Here is a 26,027-nt window from a genome sequence, read left to right as displayed (position 1 = left end):
TAATCTATTGTACTGCAATTTAACACTCTTAGCTCCTTTTAAACACACCTCTGTACTGTAGGGACTTAATTTGTTTCTGATATCTCTAGTATTCATCAAATAATCATCATTAATGAATATATTTAAATTATTAATATTTTTATATACTTTTAATTTATCTTCAAAATTAAACAACTCACAAATAACCAGTCTTTTTGAATTTGGTTTAATGTTCCAATTCTAAAAGCATGCTTAATACTGGCATCTGTAACCTATAAATTATGGTTAAATAGTTTTTGAACCTTATATAAACAATCATCCATTTTATCGTTATCCTCAAAGCCTGAGATTACAATATTCCTTCTTTCTTTATCTTCTAATCTCATTAATCTTTCATATAAATTATTACATATTACATTTATTTCCATATTTGATTTGTCACTTTTAACATAACAATTTTCTCTATCAATTTCAAAGATAGAGAGACTAAATTCAAGATCAACCAAAGCCATATTTATATTTACAATCCATGCTTGCATTCTATCTAAATGCTTTGAAAAATACTTGTAATTTACTACTTGAAGAGGCTTGTAATTTCAACAAAAGTCTAATTTCTTCTTGAACATTAATCTCCTCTTTGACATTTACATAAGACAAGATCAAATGTTCCGTTGACTCACCTGAGACATTCTCCTTGCTTCCGATTTGTTTCCTTACATTTTGTGTTGATACGTCTTGAGATAGTGGCGAAAACATTTTCCTTTTCTGAGACGGGAACTCTGTCATTTTCCAAGAAGAGAACAAAATCAGTCAGAACACAACAGAGAGCAAAAAATTCATGCCAACATCCACAACAGATATATAATGTCTCCTGTAGTTGTAATTTACACATGGATTGAAAGTATAAATCACAACTTAACCTTGAACATGTAAGAATGTTTTTGTAAAGTCAAACAAATTAAACATTTATCTAGCCAATTATAAAATACCAGTGAAGTAAATGTGAGTTTCAATTTTCAACTCTATTGAGAAAAATTTGGACCTCATATTTACTTTACCGAGGTTATAAATATCTTTTGGTAAAGTTAATTATAACCTCTCTGAGACAGGACACCACGAAAAGTATTGAAATCCTCACAGTGAACAAACATTGAACACCTTCCTGTGGGAAAGTAAATTGCCAGACTGATCATGACAATCAAAGCCAGAGTGACTGACACTGACAAAGCCCAAGTGTACAAAAGAGATAACTTGAAAGAGAGGTTGTCATTGTTGTCATCATCAAATCATCAGTGAATCACACTGAACAGAACATCCAGAAGGATCTAACCATGTCATTGTTAAAGAGAATGTGTATGAATATGCAGACCAATTAATTTACTCTAGTAGAACTGAGTTATTCAAACAGAAACTAATTTCTGTTTCATTTCTTCACTATTATGACCAAGAGACATATCTATTGACTTGCACTATTTCCAGTAATATTCAACTGTAGCTTTCTTTCTCTCCATGTCATATAGCAATTGCACTTAAAAGTAGAACATGTAGTAGAGCCCTCCCTGAGATCGCCAATAAACTTTTTTTTGTTACTTTCTTTATTAGTAGTTTTTGAACAAGTCACTCTCTGTCCAAACCTACATAATGCTAGACCTTTCACCAAAGTGTCTGGTAGACTTGCCACCCAGTGAACCACTTGGGCCATAGACAAAAAAACAAAGGGTAACCCCAATTGCACATAAGGTAACAATATTTACTATAGAACAATAATAACTATATATAATATAAAACACTATTACACGAGAGTCATATTCTCAATTGTATTTCTGATAGGCAGTATGTGGCTCCTATTGTCATAAGTTTGGCCACTGAAGATATATTGTATCAAAATGTTACACTAAAAAGTGATAATTTCTTAGCTATTTGTGATGTATCAGGGTGATTCAAACATTCCCAAACACTGACATCACTTTTATGAAAAAGATCTCTAGCACTGACAACACTGCTGTAAATGCACGAGTTGGTATATGCATCAACATCATCAAAACACGTACCATCATTTTATAGAGCTGTTGAGTTCATTCCTTTGGAGAATATTGTTTACCTGATAAAAGAACAACTGATAAAAAACTCATCATTCAAGGCATCTTGCATCATTACTGGAAACAAGAGTTAAGTGCAAGGGTAGCAGCAGAGAAAATTTGTGAACTTGAAGATCCAGGCCTGATGACAACTGCAGTTGAATGGTTCTGCCACTTCAACTCTGAAACACCAGCCTTTTAGACAAGCCTCAGTCTGGACAACCATCAATGAAAAAGCACTGCTCCGAGCTGTTCAACAGGAGCCAGGCAGATACACTCATAGACTGTCTGCCGAACTCAGGGCTTCCCAATCAACCATTATTTGGCATTTAAAACACCTTGGCCTTCATAGCAGAAGACTTCAACAAGTATGCCCTGAACTGACAGCACAGCAGGCACAAAAGAGGACACAAGTTTGCAATCATATGTTGCAAAATCCAAAGACAACAGATTCTGGAGCAGGATTGTAATGGGAGACGAAAAATGGATCTTTTTCAAAAACCCTAACAGAGGAAACTAGTGACTTTGGCCAGGTGAAGTGCCAACAGAAGTGGTTCAACAAAGACAGTTCAAACAAAAAGTCATATTGTGCATTTGGTGGAATCTGGACACACCAGTGCTTTGGGAGCTGGTTCCTAATGGCCAGTAATCTATATGCTGAGCAACTGGAGTATGTATTTGAATTCCTGCACACACATTACTTAATTGAAACCTACACTGCTGCATCACAATAATACTCCAACACACTGTTCTAGAGTGGTCCAAGAAAAGTTAAAGGAGCTAGAGGAGATCAAAGATTTGCTTCACCCAGCATACATGTGAGGACCTGAACGAGGTCTGAAATTGCGTAAATTGCAGAATTTTTGTGTAAAAAATTAACGATAGATTATATAAGAGAAAGAGAGTGAAAAAACTCTTGATCTAAACAATGTGACACAAAATGTAAACAACGAGTCCCAGGATGATGCCAACATGTGTTAAACAACTTGTTAATGTCAAACCCAAAGGTAGAACTCTGACACAAGCACTCATAAACAGATAGAAATCTGACTCAAGTACTCATAAATAGTCAATTTAGGAAAACAATTTCGGAAAAGGGGAAAAATTTGAGGAATAGAAAAACATCGCATATGATCGTTAGAATTCCAAAATGACAGCATTTTTAAACAACGGTTAAATTATGAGCACAGGTGTTGTGGTTTTATCAACAATTTCTGAGCATAGTCGACAAAGGGTGTCAAATAGACACCTCAAATCAGACCTTTCTCATGACCTCAGTTGGTCTCTGTTTTTCCCTGGGAAAAAGAGGGAAACCAATCGGGAAGCGAGAAATGGGATGAAGGATCAATCCAAAATGCAGATAGTGGAAGAAAAACTATAAAAATCGGAGTTTCAAAGTCAAAAGGACAGTCTCCTCTGGATTAAGCCTACAGTTGTGCTTTATCTATTGTGCTGTGCTACTGCCGATCACCTAGGACACTGCAGCTTCATCTCACCAATCATCTGCATCATCCAGCAATCCTTCTCATCCGCCCAGGGCTACAACCGATCAAACGAACTCTCACTGTTTCGAAGGAATGCTGATATTTGCCGGTTTTTCTCTTGTAAAACACTTTTTTCATTTGCCTCCTTCGCCACAGCCCACATACGTGGTTTCCTTTAAGCTCATTCTGATGCAAGATTGATTGTACCTCCTTTTAGTTGGCAAATCTTACATACAGCCCTGACCTTGCTCCATCAGATTTTCACCTCTTCTGGTCATTGGCACATTTTCTGCAAGGATCTTCCTTCAATACAGTGCATGATGTTGAAAATGGAGTTCATGAGTTTTTGGTATCAAAAACAGCTGAGTGGTATAAAGAATCCATCAATTAACAAAAAATTAAGTCAAGACCTTAGCTAACAATGGCCTTTATTTTGAGGAATCGCCACGTCTTTGTGTTTTAGTATCAATAAAGTTTTTTATCTTGTGTTTGTGTCTGGGAACTTTTGAATAAACCTGATATATAGAAAATTTGTATTTATAGTAATATCTAGATTTACTTACTGTTTAAATTTTACTGCTGACTGAAGATATTGAAAAAGAATCAAAAACTGCACAAGAGCATAACGACGAAAATTACTGTCACTCAATTCCAATTCCAACAGCTGAAATTAAATTTTAAATAAATATAATTCCAATAAATTAAAATATCTATTGTGTAACATTTTGAATTTTAATTCTAAATTTCAAATTTAAATATATTTTAACTGATAGTTGAGACTTATAATCATTTCTAAATGAATGTTTTATATTCATCTAACAATTTATTTCATTCACTAATATGAATATTTGACTCCTCTAAATCCTTGTAACTTTTTAAATAAAAATTTTTGTAAATAAAAAAATACATATACAAATTCATTAGATATTCTTAAAAAAAAAATATATATATATATATATATTTATTCATTTTTTAGTTTTATAAAAGCAATTGCTTTTTGCACACAATAAAAAGATTTTGTACTTTCAATACTGTTAATTACAGATTTTGCAAAAACTCATCTTTATGAACAGTATATGAAAAGGAACATATATAAATAAGGTAACAAGATCACAACAACAGATGACTGATTACCTATATCTTTATTGTAATTATCAAGATAAAGTACTCATGATGGCTGGCAGGGCACATTCTCTCGCAAGGTATTATAAGATTGCACATTGCTCAATGCATCCATTTCCATATTGACAATGTGCTGGCAGTCTTGGAACATCTTCCCTACAACCCAGACCTACTACCCTGCAACTTCTGTCTCTTTGAGCCCACAAAAACACTCTAACTATGGAGAGCATGCAACAGGCCATCATCACCCAGCTGGAGGATCTTGACACAAAATTCTTTTCTGATAGAATGAATATATTGATTAGCAGGTGGAACAAGTGCTAGAACTAACATAGTGTTCTTACCTATGTCTGGCTGTATTTTCACATTTTTACTAATAAAGGTTCATTCAGGAATCTGCTTGTTACCTTATTCATTCTCCCTTTTATATACAAACTATTAATTTATAAAAGCAAAATATACATAGTGTTTACTCTTTTCAGACAAATGTTAACATCTTCACTGCCCTTACTTTTTAAAATACAGAATGTCTTAAAAACGGCATAATGATAGATCAGCTTAATATATAATACCTTAATTTTTACATGTTTACCCATAAATTTTTTTTTTTTTTGAAAAAGCAGACAATTTGAGACAACAGAGACTAAATAAATGGACTTCGTTCAGTATTTATTGCAAGTAAAGTAGGTTATATATCACAGTATTCTGAAGTATGGAAGTCAGAAATGGCTTCACTTGCTATGTTAGTCTCTTTTAAATCAATATTAACATTTTAGTCACATTTCTGAGTTTTAGTATTAGTAAACTAAAAGTAGTTTAATTGATACTGGATTCAATGTTCACATGTTCCCAAACACAATCATATTCAATGTTGTTTAAAGCATCAGAAATGCAACATTTCTTAAGAGTGCTACACAACTTTCTTTGGAATTTTCATAGAAGTACTTACTATGTTATTGTAATAGACTAACAAGACTGAGCTAATTTGACCTCTTATATATTTATTATTATGAATATTGGTCTAACAAAATTATTAAAAGGATGCAATGAAATTACTGACAGAGGAATAAAATACATGACACTAGAGAAGCTAATTATTACATAGTACATAGAATACAAGACATCCTATTTTCAGAGATACTATGTTAAACATGTAAAAGCATGTCTTACATTCAAGTAAATACAGTCGTTTATATATTTTTGAGTAATCTATGTATAAAATTATTGCTTTTACACTCTTATAAATAAGTTGTATCCAATATTTTTGTAATATTTTATTCAGTTCTGTTCATAATTCAAAACAAATAAACTAATTAATATAATTATTTTACTTATATTTTATGCTTTTAATTCAGTTAGTCTATATTCTTTTTGTGCATACAACAATAACTATATATAATTTAAATACATACAAAAGTACATAATCAAATACCATATCTTACCTTTTGACTTGTTAGATATTTTGCAAAATAAACAGGTTTCCCCGTACTAGAAGCCGTTGCTTCGGAAAGCTTCCATTTAGTTGATTTGATGTCATCAAGTTTAAAACTTCCAAATGCCGAAAGCACGTCGGCCGAATACTATTAAATTAAAACAATTCTTACTTTAGATGCATAACGGGAAACATTAAAAGTATGATAAAACTATTTTATAAATTCTATAAAATAAAAAACTAAAAATTTCAGAAACTAAACAATTGTGTATTTGTATTTCTTCTTAAACACGATAAATAAGAGTGTTCCTTAACATTATTTGACATTACTTCTAATCAAAAATAGCCACAATTACATTTCTGAAAAGTCTGAGAAATTATTATCAAATTTTTAAAATCGAAATCAAATTCTAAAACTTGGTTTATACTATCCTACAAACCATCAAGAATAAACAAAACAAACACTAACCAAAACAAAATATTGTCCACATCATAACATGTGACACATACTAAATTAGAATGTAATTGGGTAAACAACATTCAAACACTAGTTGTAAAAAATTGATTGGTCAAACAAACTTAAGTTAAGCAAAAGTTGAGAGATATTCTAAACTCCTAATGAACAGTCAAACACTTGCCAAAAGGGGACAAACTTACAGTTCATAACTACTACTTCATAACTATTCTTATGCCAGTATGAATCTAACTTTAAACATACTTTATAAAATAATGATGATAATCCATTTTAAAAGACTAAGTGCACCACTTCTTCAAAAATATATAAAATTATGCCTTTCATCCAAAATATAAAAATTTTTGAATTATTTCATTATTTCAAGATTTTTATCCAATCATATCATTATTATAAGTGAAGTACGGTGTTTTAATTTAACTTTTTATACTATTGTTTACTATAATGTAAATATAATTTGTGATTTATACAGTGGAAGTTCTGGTTGAGTTGAAATTGCAAGGAGGATAGAAACATCTGGATTCTGACTGCAGCTTCCAAAGTAAGGTCTGTTGGAGTAAGTTACTTTGTCATTTTAAAAACTTTTTCTTCACTTTGTGAACTTTAATTTTAGCTCACAATTAATTATATAATTTTTTATGGTATATAAATTACTTATGAACATATAAATACTATCTCTTCCTATAATACTTATTATTATAGTAAGTAATACTAATTATAACATTAAAAACATTCTTGTTTTTTAAACTATTTTCTTGCATTAACACAGATACTAATACATTATTATTTTTTAACAAGAGAAAATGCAAACAATTTTTAGAAAAGTTTTGTATTCTATTTAGTTAAACTGCCAGTTTATTATTAAAATTCTTCTTTTGATTCTTCTTTCTCCAAATGGAAAATTCAAAATATTCTATTAACATCTTTTTGACTACAGATTACAAGAAGTAATGAAATAAAAAGTATCTGTCATAAAAGAATGAATTAAGTTACTCCTATGTAAATAGGAGACTCTTCAATGGCAATGATTTCACATCATTCCAATGAGAATATCAGTAATATTTAAAATTTGATGACACTTTAAATAGCTAGATATATATATTGTTTTTATATTATAACAAATGAAAAATAATTTCAATTTAATCGTTCTAACATACATGTTATTCAATGCAAAGTTTGTGTGTACATATGTTTGTAGGGGTGTATTATTTTAATGGGAGAAAAAAACTTCATATAGTGTAAAATTTCTTTCAATTTATAAATCAAAAATGAAGATAAATTATTTCACAAAATCAATAAAATTTTAAAAATTTTTGTATTTTCCATTACAAAAATAACAATTTAAAATTAATACTTACAGAAGCAAATTGTCTCCAATAAATTTTATTGTAACAAAGATTTGGTTGACGAAAGTATTCTTGTAGAGACCAAAATTTTCGATATAGATTATAGTCGACATTTATTGGACTGTAAGGAAATTTATCAATAACACTTTAGCAAAAGTAAATAATCTAAGCAACTGTACATTATTATAAAATTTCTTGACATACCACCCGCTATCGTCCATTTCTCCCTCTTCCATATTTTCGTCTTTATCACCAGAAATTTCATCGATACTGCTATCTTCCTTTCTACTAAATGATGTTATATTGTCCAAGTTGAATTCGCTGATAATATTTAAACCTAATAAACGAATTTTAATGTTATACAAATGAATCAAATGATAAAAATCATTTTTTAAAGAAAAATAGAAAATAGCAATTGTTAAAATTATTAAATATTTCTTTAAATTTATTGCAGCAGCAGCATATGTTATTACAAATGGATCCTTTTAAATTCATTTAATAATTAATAGTTTTCAAATAACTTAAGCATTTTTGTTTTTTTGGTACAATTCATAATTTCTAGATTGACTAACTTTCTATTACGAGTATATTTCCAGAAAAATAAAATGTACCACCTTAACAAATCTATTGGAGGATTCATATTTCATACTTATATCCAAATCAATATAATTAAGACTCTATTCTCTACAATAATATTAATTAAAGAGCAATTACTGAGTTAATTATTAATAAGAGTAATTAAACAGTTAATTACAAGAAAACTGTAGCGAATTAATATCTAATAATATAAGCCATTGATCGTGTGTCAGTTTATCTGTAATGGTATGCCTAGAACGGCCACTAGGGTGCCCCTGGCTATTATTTAAATTAGCAATAAATTCAGTTTTTTGCGTAACAATATTAAAATAACAATAAATGCGGCTTTTTGCGTTTTTGACTGTGTTTTAGTAGGGTATGCCATGAGAAATTCAGTATATTATTATTTTTATTTGTAATATGAATTTATTATTTATACCACAGAATGACACTGCTGCTACTAGAATGCGCACTAGGGGGTGTCCCGGGCTACTAGTTTATAATAATCCATTATTTTTGTACAGCACTGTACTTTATCATTGATATTAGACTAGGTTTAATTTAAATATTGTATTGTTTAATATTTAAAGTAATTATTATTATTGCTATTTAACTATTAATTGTTATTCATTCTAAGGATGTGCAAGTTGCTTTTGTTTTCATCTTATATTTATTTTTGAAGTTATTTTAATTAACTTAATAAACTGTTCTGTATTCTGTTCTGTATTCTGAGCAATCTTGTCACTGTTCATTCCATAACTATATACAATAATCCCTTTTATTTGATTACAAAATCATAATGCTGTAAAACATTAATACAGTAAACATTAAAAAGAAGAATTCTCATAGTAGTATACTTATTAATAATATAGATTTTATTTGGAAAGTTTTCCTAATGATCACTTTTAAATTAATGACATTTAAAAATGTAGCAAAAATAAACATCATCATCATTAATCATTAATCATGAATTGAAATGTATATATAGTTATTACATTTATTACATTATAGCTATTCATATATGCATTTCAATTCATCATTAATCAAATGTATAATCAATCTTCAATTAATGTTTAATCATTCATTTGTTATTTGAGTCAAAAGTTTGAAGTTTGATGATGTATATTTTATTATTATTGAATACTCAAATACAGTAAGACCCCACTTAACGCAGGGGATGCATTCCTAAATGACAAAGCGATAAACAAAACAGTGTTAAACGAGGTCATTTTAACATAGAGTAAATAAGGATAGGGGAACACACGACCAAAAATAAACAAATGTTACTTTAATTTTAAGTTTTATTAATTTGTATAAAAATATATGTTAAATAACATATATATTTAAATAACATTATCAGAAAAGTCAGGACCTTCATCACAAAAAGTAAACTTTACTGTAAAGGTCCTGACTTTTCTGAAATTCTTGTTTTTCGCAATAAAGTCATTTAGTTTCATTTGTTGCTTTTTCTCTTTTCTTACGCAAACATCAGTAGCAGGAGATTGCATCTAAAACACCTTGTCTTGCTTTTGCACGCCTTTCAAAATCTGGATCATTCGCTACAATTTGATCAATAATTTCAGTTATCATTACTAAACTTTTACTAAGGAAATCTGTAGAGGAATTTTTTGGGTTCTTCATTTTCTGAATCTCTATTTTCCAGTTCTACATGAATTTCTTGTTCTGCCAATTCTTGAAGGTCGTCATTGGTAAAGCTCTCACTAGAAACCTGCAGTAACTCCTCAATATCCTGGTCATCTACATCTCCTAGTCCTGCTGTATTGATTAGGTTGAGTTTGGTCAACCTAACAATACAGCGATAGGCTCTTCTCATTGAGAATTCTTGGATACCTTCAGCTATAACTTCTTTCACACTTCGTTTGTGCATTTATCAGTTAATTCTTGTCAAGCGAAGCCAATATTGCAGGGCTTAAAGCAGTCATGGCAATAAAAAAAGTGAGAAAAGAGAGTTCACACTGAAAAAAAACTAAAAAAGCTAATAGTGTTAAAATGAACAAAAACAGGCATTATTAAAAAAACACACAAACGCACACATATTTTGTATCAATAACATTGCGTATGATATTAGATTGATTATTAAGTGGACTGATAAGATTAAATATGAAAATAGTTAGGCCGAGTTTATACTCCAGAAAAGTGACCAGTAAGACTGCATTAAGCCAGAACAGGCCCGCATTAAGTTTTCATGTGCCCCGTACAGAATTCCCAGCATTACACAGCAAAGCAAATGGAATAGTAACATAACTACCAGAATGTGTTTCCATATAACATGCCAAATTTCAAATGCCATTTATTTCAAGGTACATTTTTTGATTTCTTCATTAAAAAAATGTAATTAAAGAAGGAAAAAAACAACTTCTGGCAGAATCAGTGGGTTGCATGTTCATTATATAGCAGGGGTGGGCAAGCAAAAGTTCAGTGGGAGCCGAAATGTAGGTTTTGCAAAATGCACGGGAGCCGCAGTTCTGTACTTTTTTACTCTGTACTGCAGTTCTGTACCTTGATTTTATTATATAATATAAAACAAGTATTGAATTTTTTTAATAAACATATTTTCACAAAATTGTGGAAATAAAACTGTAAAAATAATAATAAAAGGCAGAAATTAACACTTTCGGCAAGAGCCACATAAAACTCAAAAATGCGACTCCGAGAGCCGCATGCGGTCTCGGAGTCGCATTTGCCCATGTCTGTTATATAGCAATACCACTAGTAATCGTGACCCAATCATTTATTTGGTAATTTTATCAATATTTTTTAAATGATTAAAAATAAAATTACAGAATTCATTACTGGTAATACTAGTCTCACAAATCTATTCCCCTGAATACAATAAAACAATTTGTTAGTCATTCGACCCACAACTGACAGAGAAGAGAGTTTATGAAAACAATGTAATTAAACATTTAGCAGTTTGTTGTCCTTCACAGTGGGGAACCGGCAGAGTCTATTACTTTTATGGGAGAAAATATACAAAGCTTTCTACTACCCTGAAGTTAAAAAATAATACAATCCCATGAAATTTAACAAATCTGACATTAATAAGTAAATGATGAAATTATTTACAGAGAGTTGATATTTGATAAGTTTAGTTTTTTGCTCTTATAGAACAAATTACAGAAATTATAAATTAAAATCTCATTTTTTAAAAATTAAAATCATAAAATTTCGCTTACAAAAGATCGAGATGGAACGCACGCTTTTTATTTTTATAAATCGCTTTGTTTTATTAGACACAGATATTATTCTTATATAGATTTATTAATTATAATAAACATACATTATGTATAAAATTACATTAAAATAACACTGTAATTAACGTCTGAAATGAAAAAGTAATTGAATCGAGTCTCGCCTCCATATTAATTAACGCGCATTGGTGTAGCCAGAGTTTGTTATGGGGGGCCTAGAGGCTATAATTTTCTGGGGACCCGCTCTGTGGCTCCATCTGGAAACCCCTCACGCCACGCGACCTCACCCGGGCTTTGCAGGACACCACCATCAGCACCCTGACGGATTCCTGGTCAGTGGCGCTCCGCAACAAAGGCCAGGACCACCTACGCCCTTTCGCCCCCTGGAGGTACAGTTGCGCGTCATCTCGCCACGCGGAGACGCTTTTGGCCCAGCTCCGGACCGAGATGGCCCCGTTACATGCTTTCCTTTACTCACGGCATCTACACGACTCCCCGGGGTGCCCCCATTGTGGCGCAGCGGAAACTACACTTCATTACTGGCTACATTGCCCCAAATACACTATAGCCCACAAAAACCTAGGCAACACGATGACCTAAACATGTCTCTGGTGCACACGCTGACACCTATCTACTGGCCGCCAGCCTCCATCACTCCTAGTCAATACGTGGCGGCGCTGGAGCGCTACATTAGCCTCACTAGCCGTTTCGCTTAGCAACTGGCAACGTCGGTCGGAGAAAAAGCCGCATCTCCATATTAAATTGAATAAGAAAAAGAAGAAGAAGAATTTTCTGGGGAGGGGCACCAGGTTAACTGGGGGGGCGTGCCCACCCATGCCCCTTCCTGGTTACGCCCATGTCAACGCGCCACAGTAATTAATTGATCACATTGCATCAAATTAAATAATTTATAAAAATTAAAATAATAAATACATTTATAAAATAATTGGCTGTATCTGTTTGCAATGATAATGTAAAACACACTGTACTTACAGTTTAGCATTTCCGATATTTAATTTATTTTTGAATTTTAAAATATAAGAAAAACAATTTTTTAAATAAAGTTTTACGCATTGATATCTGCAACTTTAGATAATACAAGGATATAAGAATCCATCAAAAAAGTTAGTTAATAATAATTAAAATCGAGAAAAAATATAAGTTTCTTTCGAGGTAAGGAAACTTGTAAAAAGTCAGGTATGCAATCATGTGACGCCCATCTCTCCACTTTGCGTAACCAAATGGTCGAGGTTGAAATAAAACCCCAGCAGAAGTAAAAACGAACATCGGTGCATGTATAGGACAATAAACTTGAACGGGAGCGAAGATGAGACATGACACCATGTAATTTATGCTAATTACTTTCTAATATTAAAAAATTAAAATCTTCAATAAATTGTAATTAAATTAATTTTTTGACTGAGTTCGACTAGAAGCATATCGAAAAGCTAGATTAAAGTGAAAATAGCAGTTTTTTGACGCTAAATATTTACAAATTAATTTTTTAATTTGGTGCCGGATTGACCGAAGCTGTTCGAATGCGCACGTGCGTGACGAGTTTTATAGTTTCTGTCAAAATGGAAAATGAAGGACACCGTTAGAATACAGAAAACCATGGTGCATGCCAAATATATAAGCACCCACTTAAAACCAAACTTTTGTCTTTGTCTAAAGATTCTCTCTACAGAAGTTATTAATATTTAGGATATTAGTTTAAAATCTTGTATTTCCTAACACGAGATTCGCTGCTCGATCTTTAATTTTACAGAGTGCTAGAAAGATACAAGCTTTGAAACGAGTGTCCTACAACGTTTTATTTAATAATAACAGTAGAAATCAAATTTATTATCGCTCAACAATTATTATTTTTGTTTTTTCTACGGTAGTCAAAAACAAGTAATGTCATCATTTAAGCTAAAGAATAGCAGGCGGTTGGGAAGAAGTTTGCTTAGCAACTTACTTCAGAAAGTATTGGGTTCTATACGATTTTCCGTTGCTAAAACATGAGTTTCTACTGTTAGTATTAAATAAAATCTATTTCTTTCTTTTGTCCACTGCACTTAAATAAATACAAATGCTAAAAATAATGCTGTATAAAAATCACTCTTAACACTGAACTAGAAGTGTACTTATGTCTTAATGCAGCGTGATTATGTCGAAGTGCCGCGGAAATCGGTATTTCACAAAGATACAAGCAAGGAGAACCCACGTGCAAATTCCTACAGCGTGTGCAGAGTATCAAGCTTTGGGAAGCTCCTCGTTTTGTTAGTTTATATAAATGTAGTACACTACATGTGTATACGACAGTGCCTTATCATGTCGCGCACGGTCCATAAGGCATATGGGGACGTGCTGGTTGCTATTTCGCTCCTGAGCGCATTTACAAAAAAAAAATTTCACATGGGAAGTGAAAAAAGCTAAAAAAGTGAGTTTTTTTCAGAAAAAGCTAAAAAAGAGAGGAGCTATGAAAAAAAGCTAAAAAAGAGAGTCACTTTAAGCCCTGATATTGCCTACAGCATCCATGATGTTATATTTTTTCCAAAATTGCACCAAACAAACATAGATTTAAAGAAAGTCCATCATTTTGCCACCTTTTTCTGAGTCATTTGTGTTAGTAATCGTATTATATACAAATCAATGAAATGCTGCAATAATTTAAATCAGCGTAAATTTTGAGCTTTTTTTTAGACTTCAGCAGTCTGCGTTATATTGAATCAGCGTTAAGTGGGGTCTTACTATATATATAAACTTTTATAATTTAAAATATGTGAACATGCATATATCAAATACATTATATATTTAAATATAAGTTCTTAGATTAAATATTCCATTTTTTATAAATATTTATCTTTTTATTTTAGTATTAAAATATAAAAAAATGTTAATAATAATCAAATTCCTTAAAATTACATAAATAATACCTGATCTTTCAGAAAGTGGAAATAATCTAGCAAGGAATACAAGAATTCTTCCACAAAATACTGTGTTTTGAGATCTTGAAAGTCTTCTTAATAAATCTAAAAAGTTTAATAAATAAATACCTTAAACAAATAATTTATACATTTAAATTTTATATTTATTACAACAAAATCATTTATTTTAACATATGTTTTTCAAAATAACATTTTTATCTGCAACACTAAAAAATACTTCTTTTTATACTGTAGCAGAATAAAGTATTTAACAGTTCTCATACTTGTAAAAATATCTTATAAGGGATTACAAGAGAATGACCAATGACACTTTTTAATGGAATGTATATCATTTTATAGAGATTGTCTTCCTAATAAACATACTAAAATTTTTTTTCAGAGAAATTCTTTGTTTCCATAAAAAAGCCAAAAAAAATTTAACCTTTTTAACCTGATAAGAAGTTATGACTGAATTTTATAGTTTATTGATTCTGCTTTTTGATGTGCAGAAAATCAGTTTTGAAACATGTTGAGAATGAGATTCGTTTTCCATCTATATTTTCACATTTCTCCACTTCAGTAACTTTATAGATTGTGTAAATGAAATGGTTTATTATTAACTCAACTAGTAACTTCTAAATTGCATATACTGGCCATTTTCCATCATTTTTAATTAATTAATTCTTACATGTCTGCATGTAATACTAGAAAATTTGACTGACAAAAGTAACCCCTTTAGTTTCAAAAAGTACACAGTTTAAGATCAACAGAACCATAATTGTCTTAATATTTAGTACATAAACCCAAATAACCTGTACAAAAATTTTAATTTTTACAACAAACATGCAAAACATAATCTAATACAATGAATACATAAAACATAATTTAAAACATTAAAACCATAAATTAATTTTTATTATCTTCAGTTTTATTTTTACCAACAATTTTGATTTTGTTGGCAGATTTTGCTGTCACTGAACTAACTACTTTTATTAACCTGTGATCACATGCAGTAGCAACAATTTTTCACAACTACTAGTTTTTTGTGGGTATTTTTTTTTTACCAAACTGACTTACTTAATTGTGCTTCCATTATATTCTTGTGCTACATGCTAACCATATGTGTAAAAAAATTCAATTGAAAAAACTTTTTTCAATTATCACTAGTCCTCAAAAAATTGCTGGCTTATATAAGTAATCATGTACAATATTTGTTTATTGTCACACAATCACATGTATAAGGAGGCAATTTTCCATTCTGACATCATTTTTGATGATCTGATGTCATTAAAAATGATGTTATGAAGGACTTTTATGATTGCTACAAGAGATAGTCATGATTTTGTGAATGTTTGTCAGCTATGCATAATGTAACGACATGGTGGTCTGCAACTTGTTATAACCTTGAATGCTTGTCTCCATAAAGTAGCCTAGGGTACTATGACCTTCAACAATTTAAATGTTTTTGCAACTTTATTTTGTGCCCAAAAAATACAGAAAAATCATTTTCTGGTCCTTCTGAGAAACACCTCAACCCTCCCATCATTTATTTCCAGCTGAACTCACCCATGCTATCAGCCCAGTCAAGGACATTGTTCTGTAAACAAAACAATGTATAATATTCAAATTTGGCATGTACAGAGAAGATGCATTACAGGCTTTTTCAGAATTATCTAATTCAAGGAACAGCAATTATGGCAGTGTAATTACACATAAAAAATCAGCCGAAAATCTCCACTTTATGTATGTTTATGTGCTAAAAATGGCATGTAATCATTAGTTAATAAATGGTTATTAAATAACAATTCTTTATTACCAATTCCATTTCATACTTAATACTGATGTACTATGTATACATATATATATATAAAAAAACAACAGATGAAATGACTGAGACAAACTAAATACTAAATTTGACATAATAAAACTAATTTAGGAATACCAAAGTATTATATATAAAAGAACACGTTATCTGGTACTGCCCAGATACAGTAATCAGAAAATCTGTATATTTTCAACATTTCTCTGTGAAATATTACATTCATTAAGAGGAATGTAATATTTCACAGAACTTAACAACAATCCACAAACAGTCTTAATAAACAGTCACATAAAATTTTTGAAATGTAAAACTTGAAATTGTAATTTGGAAAATTAGTCTTAAAATTTTTAAATTTGTATATAATATTTAAATTACTTTAGCTTTTAATATTCTTTTGTAAATAAAATTAATAATAAATTAACTTGTAAAATCTTACACAAAACACAATTCAATTTATAAAGTATCATATTAGAATGACTTTTTTCTTACCATTACATGAACGAAGAAGTTGATTTTTACAATTTTTAAAAAATATATCCTGTAAAATAAAAATATTAATTCATTAATTCAAATAATTTAAAGGAAAATAACAAAGTATAATACAATATTTAAAAATGTAAAAGTTACATAACATATTTAAGATACTATGTAAGATATATTTAAGATTAATTTAAAAAAGAAGATAAAGTTTTACAAACTTTCTTTTCAAACTGTGAAAATTGAAATTTATTAAAAAGAATATGAATCTAATTTAACAAAATTTAACTTGGTTTTGATGAAAAGCCAGACTTAAAACATATTCCTATGTGGAGAAGTTATAATAATTGTCCCTGATGATAGCCGGCTGTTTTGTCTTTTTTTATTCAAAGATGGAAAAACAACAAAATAATTTCATTGATCTAGAACAGGCCTGGCCAACCCAAATTGTTTCGCAAGCCACTTTGATCACGTGTAACATTACAGTGGGCCACAATTTAGGTAAACACGCTTTTAAAAAAGTAAAACAAATACAAAATGAGTAAGATTTTATTGTTATACCAAGAGTTTGTACTTGCACTTGTGCATTATAACAATGACACATGCAAATTTTCATTTATTTAACTGTTTTGGTATACACATAACGAGAAACAAAAGTTTTAATAGATATATAATATCGTTTAGCGGGCTACACAATTTAACGTGACGAGCCACATGCGGCCCGTGGGCTGGCCAGGCCTGATCTAGAACAACAACCTCAATCTCAACTGGTTAGCTCTAAACAAGAATCATGATGTTGGAGAGAAAGAAAAAGATAAAAGATAAGGTCAAGTATGTGTCACACAAAGTAACATATAGAAGTTCTTTATTCAAAAGAGAGAAGTCAAAGAAAGAGACTATTCAACAATGAAGATGTTGAACCACCTTCAGCAAAACTTCCAGAACCTTTCAACTCCTTTTCAACAAACAATAGTCAAGTCATTATTCAGAGTACAAGGTCAAGTCATCAACAGGAGTACAAAGTCAAGGTAAATGCTGTACTCTGAACTTCAGGTGAGATCAGAGTGCAGCTCTATCTCTGTTATAACCTTCGTAAACTTAGGAAAAAATGAATTTAATAAATTATCTGTTATTTTAAATGAGTCTTGTCACTCTCCATCACTTACCTGTATGACACTTATCTTCCACCAAGATGTGTAAGTTTATTTTTAGGTTGAGGTCTGCTTGGGTTGAGTCTGACGTAACTTATTGTATAATTAATAAAACCTCATAAAACAGTACATACCAAAAACTCTGTTCATGATAGTTTTACACCATATTTTAATTGAAACATCACTTATTATTATATTAAATTGGATTATTAATTAACCATTTAATCATTTATCAATAATTAAAATAGTCAATTGATTTAGATCTTAGAAATAGACTTATCAAGTTTGAAAAAATTTTAGTACCAACATCATCAATTCTAATCCTCGATGAACTTTTTTTTTAATCATTTACTTGTCCAAAATTGAGGTGTCTTAAAATCAATGGCACATTAAATTTGCTAGCCAAAACAACAATCAGCATTCATTGTATTAACATTGATGCATAATACACATGCCACATTTGCACTAATGCATAATTATGCACCAATGACTGAAGTTTTCAAGCTACACTACTCACAGTCACATTTGTTCAAATAATCTTTGCCGGTAATAAGAGTTCAACTTAAACTCCTTTTTGAACATTTAAAATGCCTTCTTCAAGACAATGCAAAATAGCATGAAAAGAAGCTGCTAAACATTACTTGTTTCATGGTATTTGTATTGTTTTTCTAACTTGTCAATCAACTTTCATAGATTCGAAACTAATTAGTTGAAAAATTTTTCCTCCACAAAAGAATCTTAAAATTAAATTCCAAATTCATGATGCATTTTAGAATTGAAGAAATACTGTATATGACGTTTTTATGCTAAACAACAGAATTATATATATTGTACTTAACTCACCTTTTTCCATATATTGACTCTATTTTCTACAAATGTAAATAACTCTTCACACTGATCCAAAGTGAAGCAATCAAACATATCACTTAATAATAAAACAGGCAGACTACCAGAGCATATATCTAAAATTGAAAATAATAAATTGGATATGACTGAAGCTATAAATAAATTAATAAGCAGGAAAATTACCTCTTTCAGTAGCTTCAATAGCAAACATCAGCATTTTTTCCAATTCATCTCTCTTGGCACCATTTAACTATCAGAAATAAAAATTAATCTTTCTCACGTGTAACAAGACTTAAACACAAGAGTTTATTTATAAATGAAAACTATTTTGAAGTAACAAAATTTTATTTTCACTTTCTTAAATTTATAATACTGAAAATAAAGTCTGACTTATCTTTATCATTTTCTATATATAAATTTATTTTTACTATTGTATTTTAAGTCTGTGTATATATCTGGTGTTAAGTATAATAGAAGATTCACAAAACAAATACCAAATGCCAAATTCTTTATCTGGCTCTAAGGCTAAATAATTAATAAGCAAATTGGCAGGAAGCAGGCTGCCAGGCCACCATCTCTACTTAAATATAACAGCTATAAATAAACTGATTAATTAAATTTAATTTTAAAATATTCTGGAAGAAAAGATCACCCAGAGTGGAACTCAAACCTGCAATTCCTACTTGTCATTCAAGCATGTTGTCAGTTACACTACCCAGACCTCCATGTAATCTTTGCTTCCACACATATTTAGGTACAACTATATTATATTTAACAAGAGATGGAGGCCTGAACAGCCTGCCTCCTGTCAAATTGTTTAGTAATTATTTATCATTATAGTCTGGCTCCTCACTTTGCATTTGAAATAACTATTGAATTAGTTGTATTTAATAAATAATAAAATAATTATTTGAACTATACTGTATACTATTATAATAACTTAATATGGCCATAATGCCATTTTAGAAATATTGATATAAGTGTAATTTACTCTACAATTACAGATACCTATCTAATGATAGAGCTGAGCGAGACTGTTAAATCCTATCCACCTTCATAGCAAATTTAATTTACTTTGATTATCCTAATACAATCAAAAGATAAATGAATGATCCACATAATACTTTTTATATTTGTACAATTTTGATTTGAGTAAACAAAAATAAACAGCCAAATTAAATATCACAATTCATTTAACTGATCTTCATGAATCCTAATATTCTAAAAATTAAAAATAATGCATGACATTTGTCTACAAGTCTCAATATTTTGTCTACTTAGTATATTAAAGGAAGAAATCATCACCAGGTATCATCAAAATACACCAAATTTTCACAATTAAAAAAATAAATAAATAAAGCAACAACAATAGCTTAGAATTAATAAAAAAGTAACAGCAACAGCAGCAACATTAAATTTGCAAATTAACTGTACATATCTTATTTTTTTAACATTTATTTTATGAGTTACCATTAAACTTTTTATTCAGTATTTGAACTTTAGATCCATTTGAAGAATGAGCAATTACTCATTGTGACATCATCATAATGCCAGGTTGCAATTTTTATTAACATGATCACACAACTTCTGGTCCAGACCAGAAGTCACATGATTTGATACGAACTTCATCCAGAAGTTTGTATACAGTTAATTGGGGCTTCCAGCCTCTAAGCTTTCCAAGACGGTCTCAATTTTCATCTATCTAACTCCGTTCACAAGATTACAGAAAGACAGATGGATGGATAGACAACCGACAGTGGAAATCTATAGATGTGCAATTTGAAAATTTCAGCCCAATAAAACCCATGTGAATTAAACAGGTAAATTTGATAGGAAACAATTTTTAAATTTACATGAGAGAATTTGATTTGTTCAAACAAATTCAAAATTTGAACATTGATTAAAACAATTAATCTGAATGTTTAATATTGTTTCCTGCTTTTCTTCTTTCAGTGCTTATACAAATTTGCTCTGTTATGATAGCAAGCAGTTTGTCTCCTCAAAAATACACTAGCAGAAAGCCATAGTTTCTCTTTAATTTGTAATTTTTTTTTTTTTTAATTTAAACCATAATCCAATTCAAAATCATGTGAAACTGAACATGAATTCGTTTAGAAAAAAATTTTCCAAATTTCTGGAAATTCTTTTTTAGAAGAATCATTAAATTGAAAGTGAAAAACAAAATTAGTTTTTACTTATTAATTTCTGGATTAAAATTTATAAACTTCAGTTAAAGCTATCCGTAAGCAAAGCAATAGAAAAAATTGATCAACATACAAAATATATAAATAACAAAAAAATAAACTGTACAATATAAATAAATTTTAAAAATTCTTTACCAAAACTAACAAGAAAATTAGTAAAACTACTTACAATTGCTTCACTGAGAACATCTCTAAAAGCTTGATCAATAGTCGTCTTGAAATCACTCTCGCTGATAAATTAAAGAAAATAATCTGGTTAAAATTAATAAAGTATCTCTTTTAAATGTAACCTATATCAAAAAAATTAAATCTAAATTTATTGCTAATCTGATAACAATATGGTAAGGCATTGTTCCTAGTTCATTAAAAATTTGACTAATTCAAGCATCTGTTCCCAAAGCAAGATTTGAAACCATGATAGGCATATCATGGTTTCAAATCTTGCTTTGGGAACAGATGCTTGAATTAGTCAAATTTTTAATGAAGACTGTTGTTTATGAAATGCTCTGTGGTTGCAATAGTTGCAGCATTGCTTTTATTCAAAATTAAAATGATTTTAAACAAAATATATTACACTTTTTCCTTTGAAAACAGTTTCTAATTTTTATTTTAAACACAAACTACTTGTAAACAACAATGAATGAAATTTTTTAGAGCAATGTTAAACTGTAAATTATTTAATTTCTAGATTTAATTTTATGGTTGTTGTTGCATCTATTATACTCTATATCTACAAGGGAGTATCAATAAATAAGGTAACAAGGTCTCTAGGATAGAGAGGAAGATAACTGCCTATACCCTGAATCTGTGAGAGAATGTCATTCTTTCACATGACAATGTGAGACTGCACAATGCCCATTCACACATTGACAATGTGCACTGAAGATTTTGGAACACCTTCCCTAAACCCAGACCTGGCACCCAGTGACTGCTATCTCTCTGTACCCACAAGAAAAATCTCCGTGGATGACAATTTCCAACTGTGGAGAGCATGCAACAGGCCATTATTGCCTGGCCAGAGGGTCTTGACACGAAATTCTTTTCTGATGGAATGGATACGTTGATTATACGGTATAACAAATGCTTATACAAATTTGATGATTATGTGGAAACATAGTGTTCTTACCCAGGTATTTCTGGCTGTAGTTTCACATTTCTACTAACAAAGCTATATTCAGGAATCCACATACAATTACAGAATTAAAGTGAAAAAATTAAAAAGTGAGAAAAACATAATTTACCTGAATTTCACTAAAGATTATGTAATGAAAAGCAATTTTATTTAAGATACACTTCTTTAGTTAAAAATTCTGAACACATAAATGAGTTTGAATAGAACACAGTTTAAATCCAATATGCTAACTATATTCCATGATATAATAAATCTCTTTGCATAAGAAACTATGTGCAACAACAAATTCAGGGGCATAGTTAGCTTTAGTGAAAGTGTTTTAAATATTTGTGCTACTTTAACCTTGTTATTGGTATTTATTAAATTTAAAAAATGGTAAAATGAAATATTTCATTAGCTAAAGCTCTTAAAAATTATAAACAAAGAATTATAATCTTTAGTGCATTCTTGCATTTAATTTCTACTTCCCCTGTAATAAGATCGATATTAATTTTATCACACTTCATTTCACTAATGGAATTCACTAAATGAAGTGAATGAAATCATCACAGGCAAAACTTAAAAATCAATTTATATTCATTATTTTTATTTCTTTAAATAAATGAGCTGAATATTATGTTTTCATTTCAAAAATATTTTTGATTGAGAGTACTTATGTCCACAAAAGCTTATGTATATGAAATATATATGTATATTCTCTTAGTTTATATACATTGCTTAGTCATTACCAGCATGTAAGCTGAGTAGCTGTTTTAAGCTTACAGCAAATAAATACAAGAATTATGATATAGTGGAGGAAAATCAGGAAATAGATACAATAGAAGACAGGAGAACATTTTGTGTAATTTTCTTGTTATTAGTGTACAGTGGTATTTTCAAACAGAGTTTGGGCAGATCCACCCAGCAAATTTACAAGTGATATTATTCCAAATTAAAGGAAAAGGAATGCATCCATAGGAGAAAGTCAATTGTTCCATGGTCCTGATGCCCTGTGATTTTTGCTTCTGGAGGTTCATCAAATATTCAGTCTACATGTCGTCCTTACCACAAACTTGTATGATCTGCAAATGCCTATCACAGAGACCACTCAATCCTGTAGTCGAGTTCAATCTGCCAGGAACTCGACTACAAGACTGACGTGTGCCAAGTGACCAAGGAGATTTACCCTGAACACCTGTGATATACTGAAAAGTTTGAGTTTTTCTTTCCACTGGTACCAAATTTATGTATCAGAGTTTCATCAGACATGAATTACACGTTTCAAATTAAAATCATTTATACTAACCCTAATCATTATACGATCTACAGCAGTTACGTGTATCAACTAAACTGTGAACATGGAATATTGACACACAGTATTAATAAATAACATTCTAAACTGAACGTGTCTATCATAAATTATGAGGATTTGGATGGAATTTGAACTTGGACATCCCACAATTGTAGGACGATACATTATCACACAGCCATCTGGCTGACTTCATTTATACTTCTAAATGCATTAAATATAAATTTATCTACCTTATTAATTATCTAATTTTCTTTCTCTTTGTGTAATATACAGAAAAAGTTATCACTATGACTAAATTCTTCTAAAAATTTAACTTAGACTATTTTAAAATAATTTGATATTACCATCCAATTATATATTTCTGTTGAGCTTTTTCTTCGAGAAGATTGATGTTCACAGTAGCAATACAATTTTTAACCAGCTCCTAGAAAAGAAAATTAATTTTAATAATAAACAATAATTTATCATCCAAAATTATTTCAACAGATTAATCATTGCACAAAATCACGACCGACTCAAAGAAAGCTGATTATAAAATAAAAAGGAAAAAAAAATATATTATTCTATAATTATAAAATGTAGACCTCTATTCTATTCTAACGTGTTTTCATTTTAATATGGTTTATTAATTACAAACAATTTTTCAATTTAACATGGTTCTAAAAAGAAGCCACTAGTAAACAATGTATGAAGACAGTCCTAGCCTCATCCTTTTGAAATAGAGACCTCAAGAAAAACCTTATAATTTCTTCTGTCATCCAAAAAAGCTTAGAGATTAAATCTTAACCTAATTAGAGATTTCAGTCAAAAAACTAACACTGAAAATCCCATCTCAAGTGTCTGACCTTAATCTTTATCCTACAACACACCCAGCATGAGTAAAGAAGTATTTATTTACCACATAGATGACAAGGGCTTGAAGTGTTTCAAACAGTAGCATTTTACACAGCAACAGGTTTGGGATTTGTAAATCCTGCATTATACAAACAAATAAGTGAAAAGAATCTCAAAAATATAGATTTTGGCTCAAGCTAGGTTTCTGCCAAATGTAAATTTTACCATGTGGTGTTGCTTCTATCACTCCAACGAAATAAAACGGCAACTGGTGAAAAAACTGGCAATAAACATTGTCATCTTTTCATAGTATAGAGTAGAATCTCATTTTAACGGATTGCTCGAACCACCAAAAAATCATCCTTCATTCAGAAAATCCGTTATAACACGAACGACAGATTTCCCGTCCATCCAGGAAAAATCCATTATTTAATCCCCTACACAGAAGAAAAAAGTCACAAAAGAGAACAGTGGTATTTGCTGGCAGCCAACCTCCCTTAGGAGAAGGCACAGACAGAAGACAGAAGAAATACCTATACTTCAAATTGTCCAGTCTCCCAAGATTTCTATTCTATAGAAACACGTACGTTACACGATCTTATATTGTGCCATACGTGCGTACGACAAAACCGACAGAAACCATATATATCGTAAGCCCAAAAAGAGACGCTCGTTGGCATTTCACTCGACTTTGATTTCTTAAAAATCTCGTCCATTGCGGTTTGTTTTGATGTCACTTTTCTGCCTATTGAATACAACAACCACTTGATATTAGAAATGTCACATATAATACAGCCTGTTTATGCTGAAATTCATCAGGAAAGTCTTCACAAATTGGAAAGACTTTACAGCCTCACTAAATTTTGGCACTACACTTAGACAAGCATCAGTTGACCAGGTGGTTCTCCCTTAATCCTATCAGCTTAGAAAAATAGAAATTTCCTTTAAAATTTCACATCAAATTAACTGATTTCTTGCTTAATCCACTCATGACAGCAAATTATTACTCTTAATAGTTACTTAAAACTATAAATCAAGAAATTTGGGTTTTCTTACAATAAATTCCGATCGGTAAGACTCGAATTTGAACTTGATACGATTCATTTCGTTAATTATTAAGAAAATTACTCGTTGATAAACAAGACTAAATGAAACCAAACATCCAATCCAGGCGACTATGTAATTTACGAAATTGACACCAGGGTGCGGTTCTCGTAATTTTTTTAAAATGAAATTTAACAAATCGTTTAAATAAATTTAACAAATTAATTTTATTTATATATTGAATTATTATAGAGTTTATTTAATTATTATTGCAATATTTTTAACATACGTGAGAATAGTGTAACGAAAATATAAGGATATTTATTATAATAATTATGCTTGGCGGTTGGGATTCTTGAGTTCGGTCGGTAGGGACCGGTTCGAGTTTCAAGCGGCAAGCCGAAATTAATATATTTATTCATATTTTATGCGACGCGGGCCACCGATTGTAAAACCCCAGGAATTTTTCGGGACGTGGCCCGTCCCGAATATGTCGGTTCTCGTCATTACTACCCGACCGCCCCATTGTGGACCTGGCCAAACTCACGATGGACTTGATAAAAAGATCTTTTTGTGCCCACAGGACGGGGATATGAAATATTACCTGGCCGCT

At 30.5% G+C, this 26,027-nt stretch overlaps 1 protein-coding gene across 2 annotated transcripts in view; it reads right to left on the bottom strand.

The window, feature by feature from the left end:
- The window catches only part of Hpr1 (THO complex 1-like protein Hpr1), a 39,944-nt gene extending 14,385 nt beyond the window's left edge, over positions 1–25,559 (bottom strand). The window contains exons 1-12 of one of the 2 annotated variants that reach the window (XM_067278718.1): positions 25,427–25,559; positions 23,881–23,960; positions 21,283–21,343; positions 19,093–19,159; positions 18,907–19,025; positions 16,925–16,973; positions 14,623–14,718; positions 8,118–8,250; positions 7,926–8,034; positions 6,106–6,243; positions 4,105–4,205; positions 660–758 (exon numbers count right to left, since the gene is read on the bottom strand). In XM_067278718.1, coding sequence (XP_067134819.1) covers positions 660–758; positions 4,105–4,205; positions 6,106–6,243; positions 7,926–8,034; positions 8,118–8,250; positions 14,623–14,718; positions 16,925–16,973; positions 18,907–19,025; positions 19,093–19,159; positions 21,283–21,343; positions 23,881–23,960; positions 25,427–25,474 — 1,100 coding nt within the window. In that variant the 5' untranslated portion in view covers positions 25,475–25,559. The remainder of the gene's footprint in view (positions 1–659; positions 759–4,104; positions 4,206–6,105; positions 6,244–7,925; positions 8,035–8,117; positions 8,251–14,622; positions 14,719–16,924; positions 16,974–18,906; positions 19,026–19,092; positions 19,160–21,282; positions 21,344–23,880; positions 23,961–25,426) is intronic. The other variant, XM_067278719.1, reaches the window with a different exon arrangement.
- Between the last annotated feature and the right edge of the window lie 468 nt (positions 25,560–26,027).

This window comes from Centruroides vittatus, unplaced genomic scaffold (assembly GCF_030686945.1).
Source record: "Centruroides vittatus isolate TY-2023 unplaced genomic scaffold, ASM3068694v2 contig_817, whole genome shotgun sequence".
Lineage (NCBI taxonomy): Eukaryota > Metazoa > Arthropoda > Arachnida > Scorpiones > Buthidae > Centruroides > Centruroides vittatus.
Note: the sequence above shows the minus strand (reverse complement) of the source record. Positions and strands in the feature narration are given on the sequence as shown.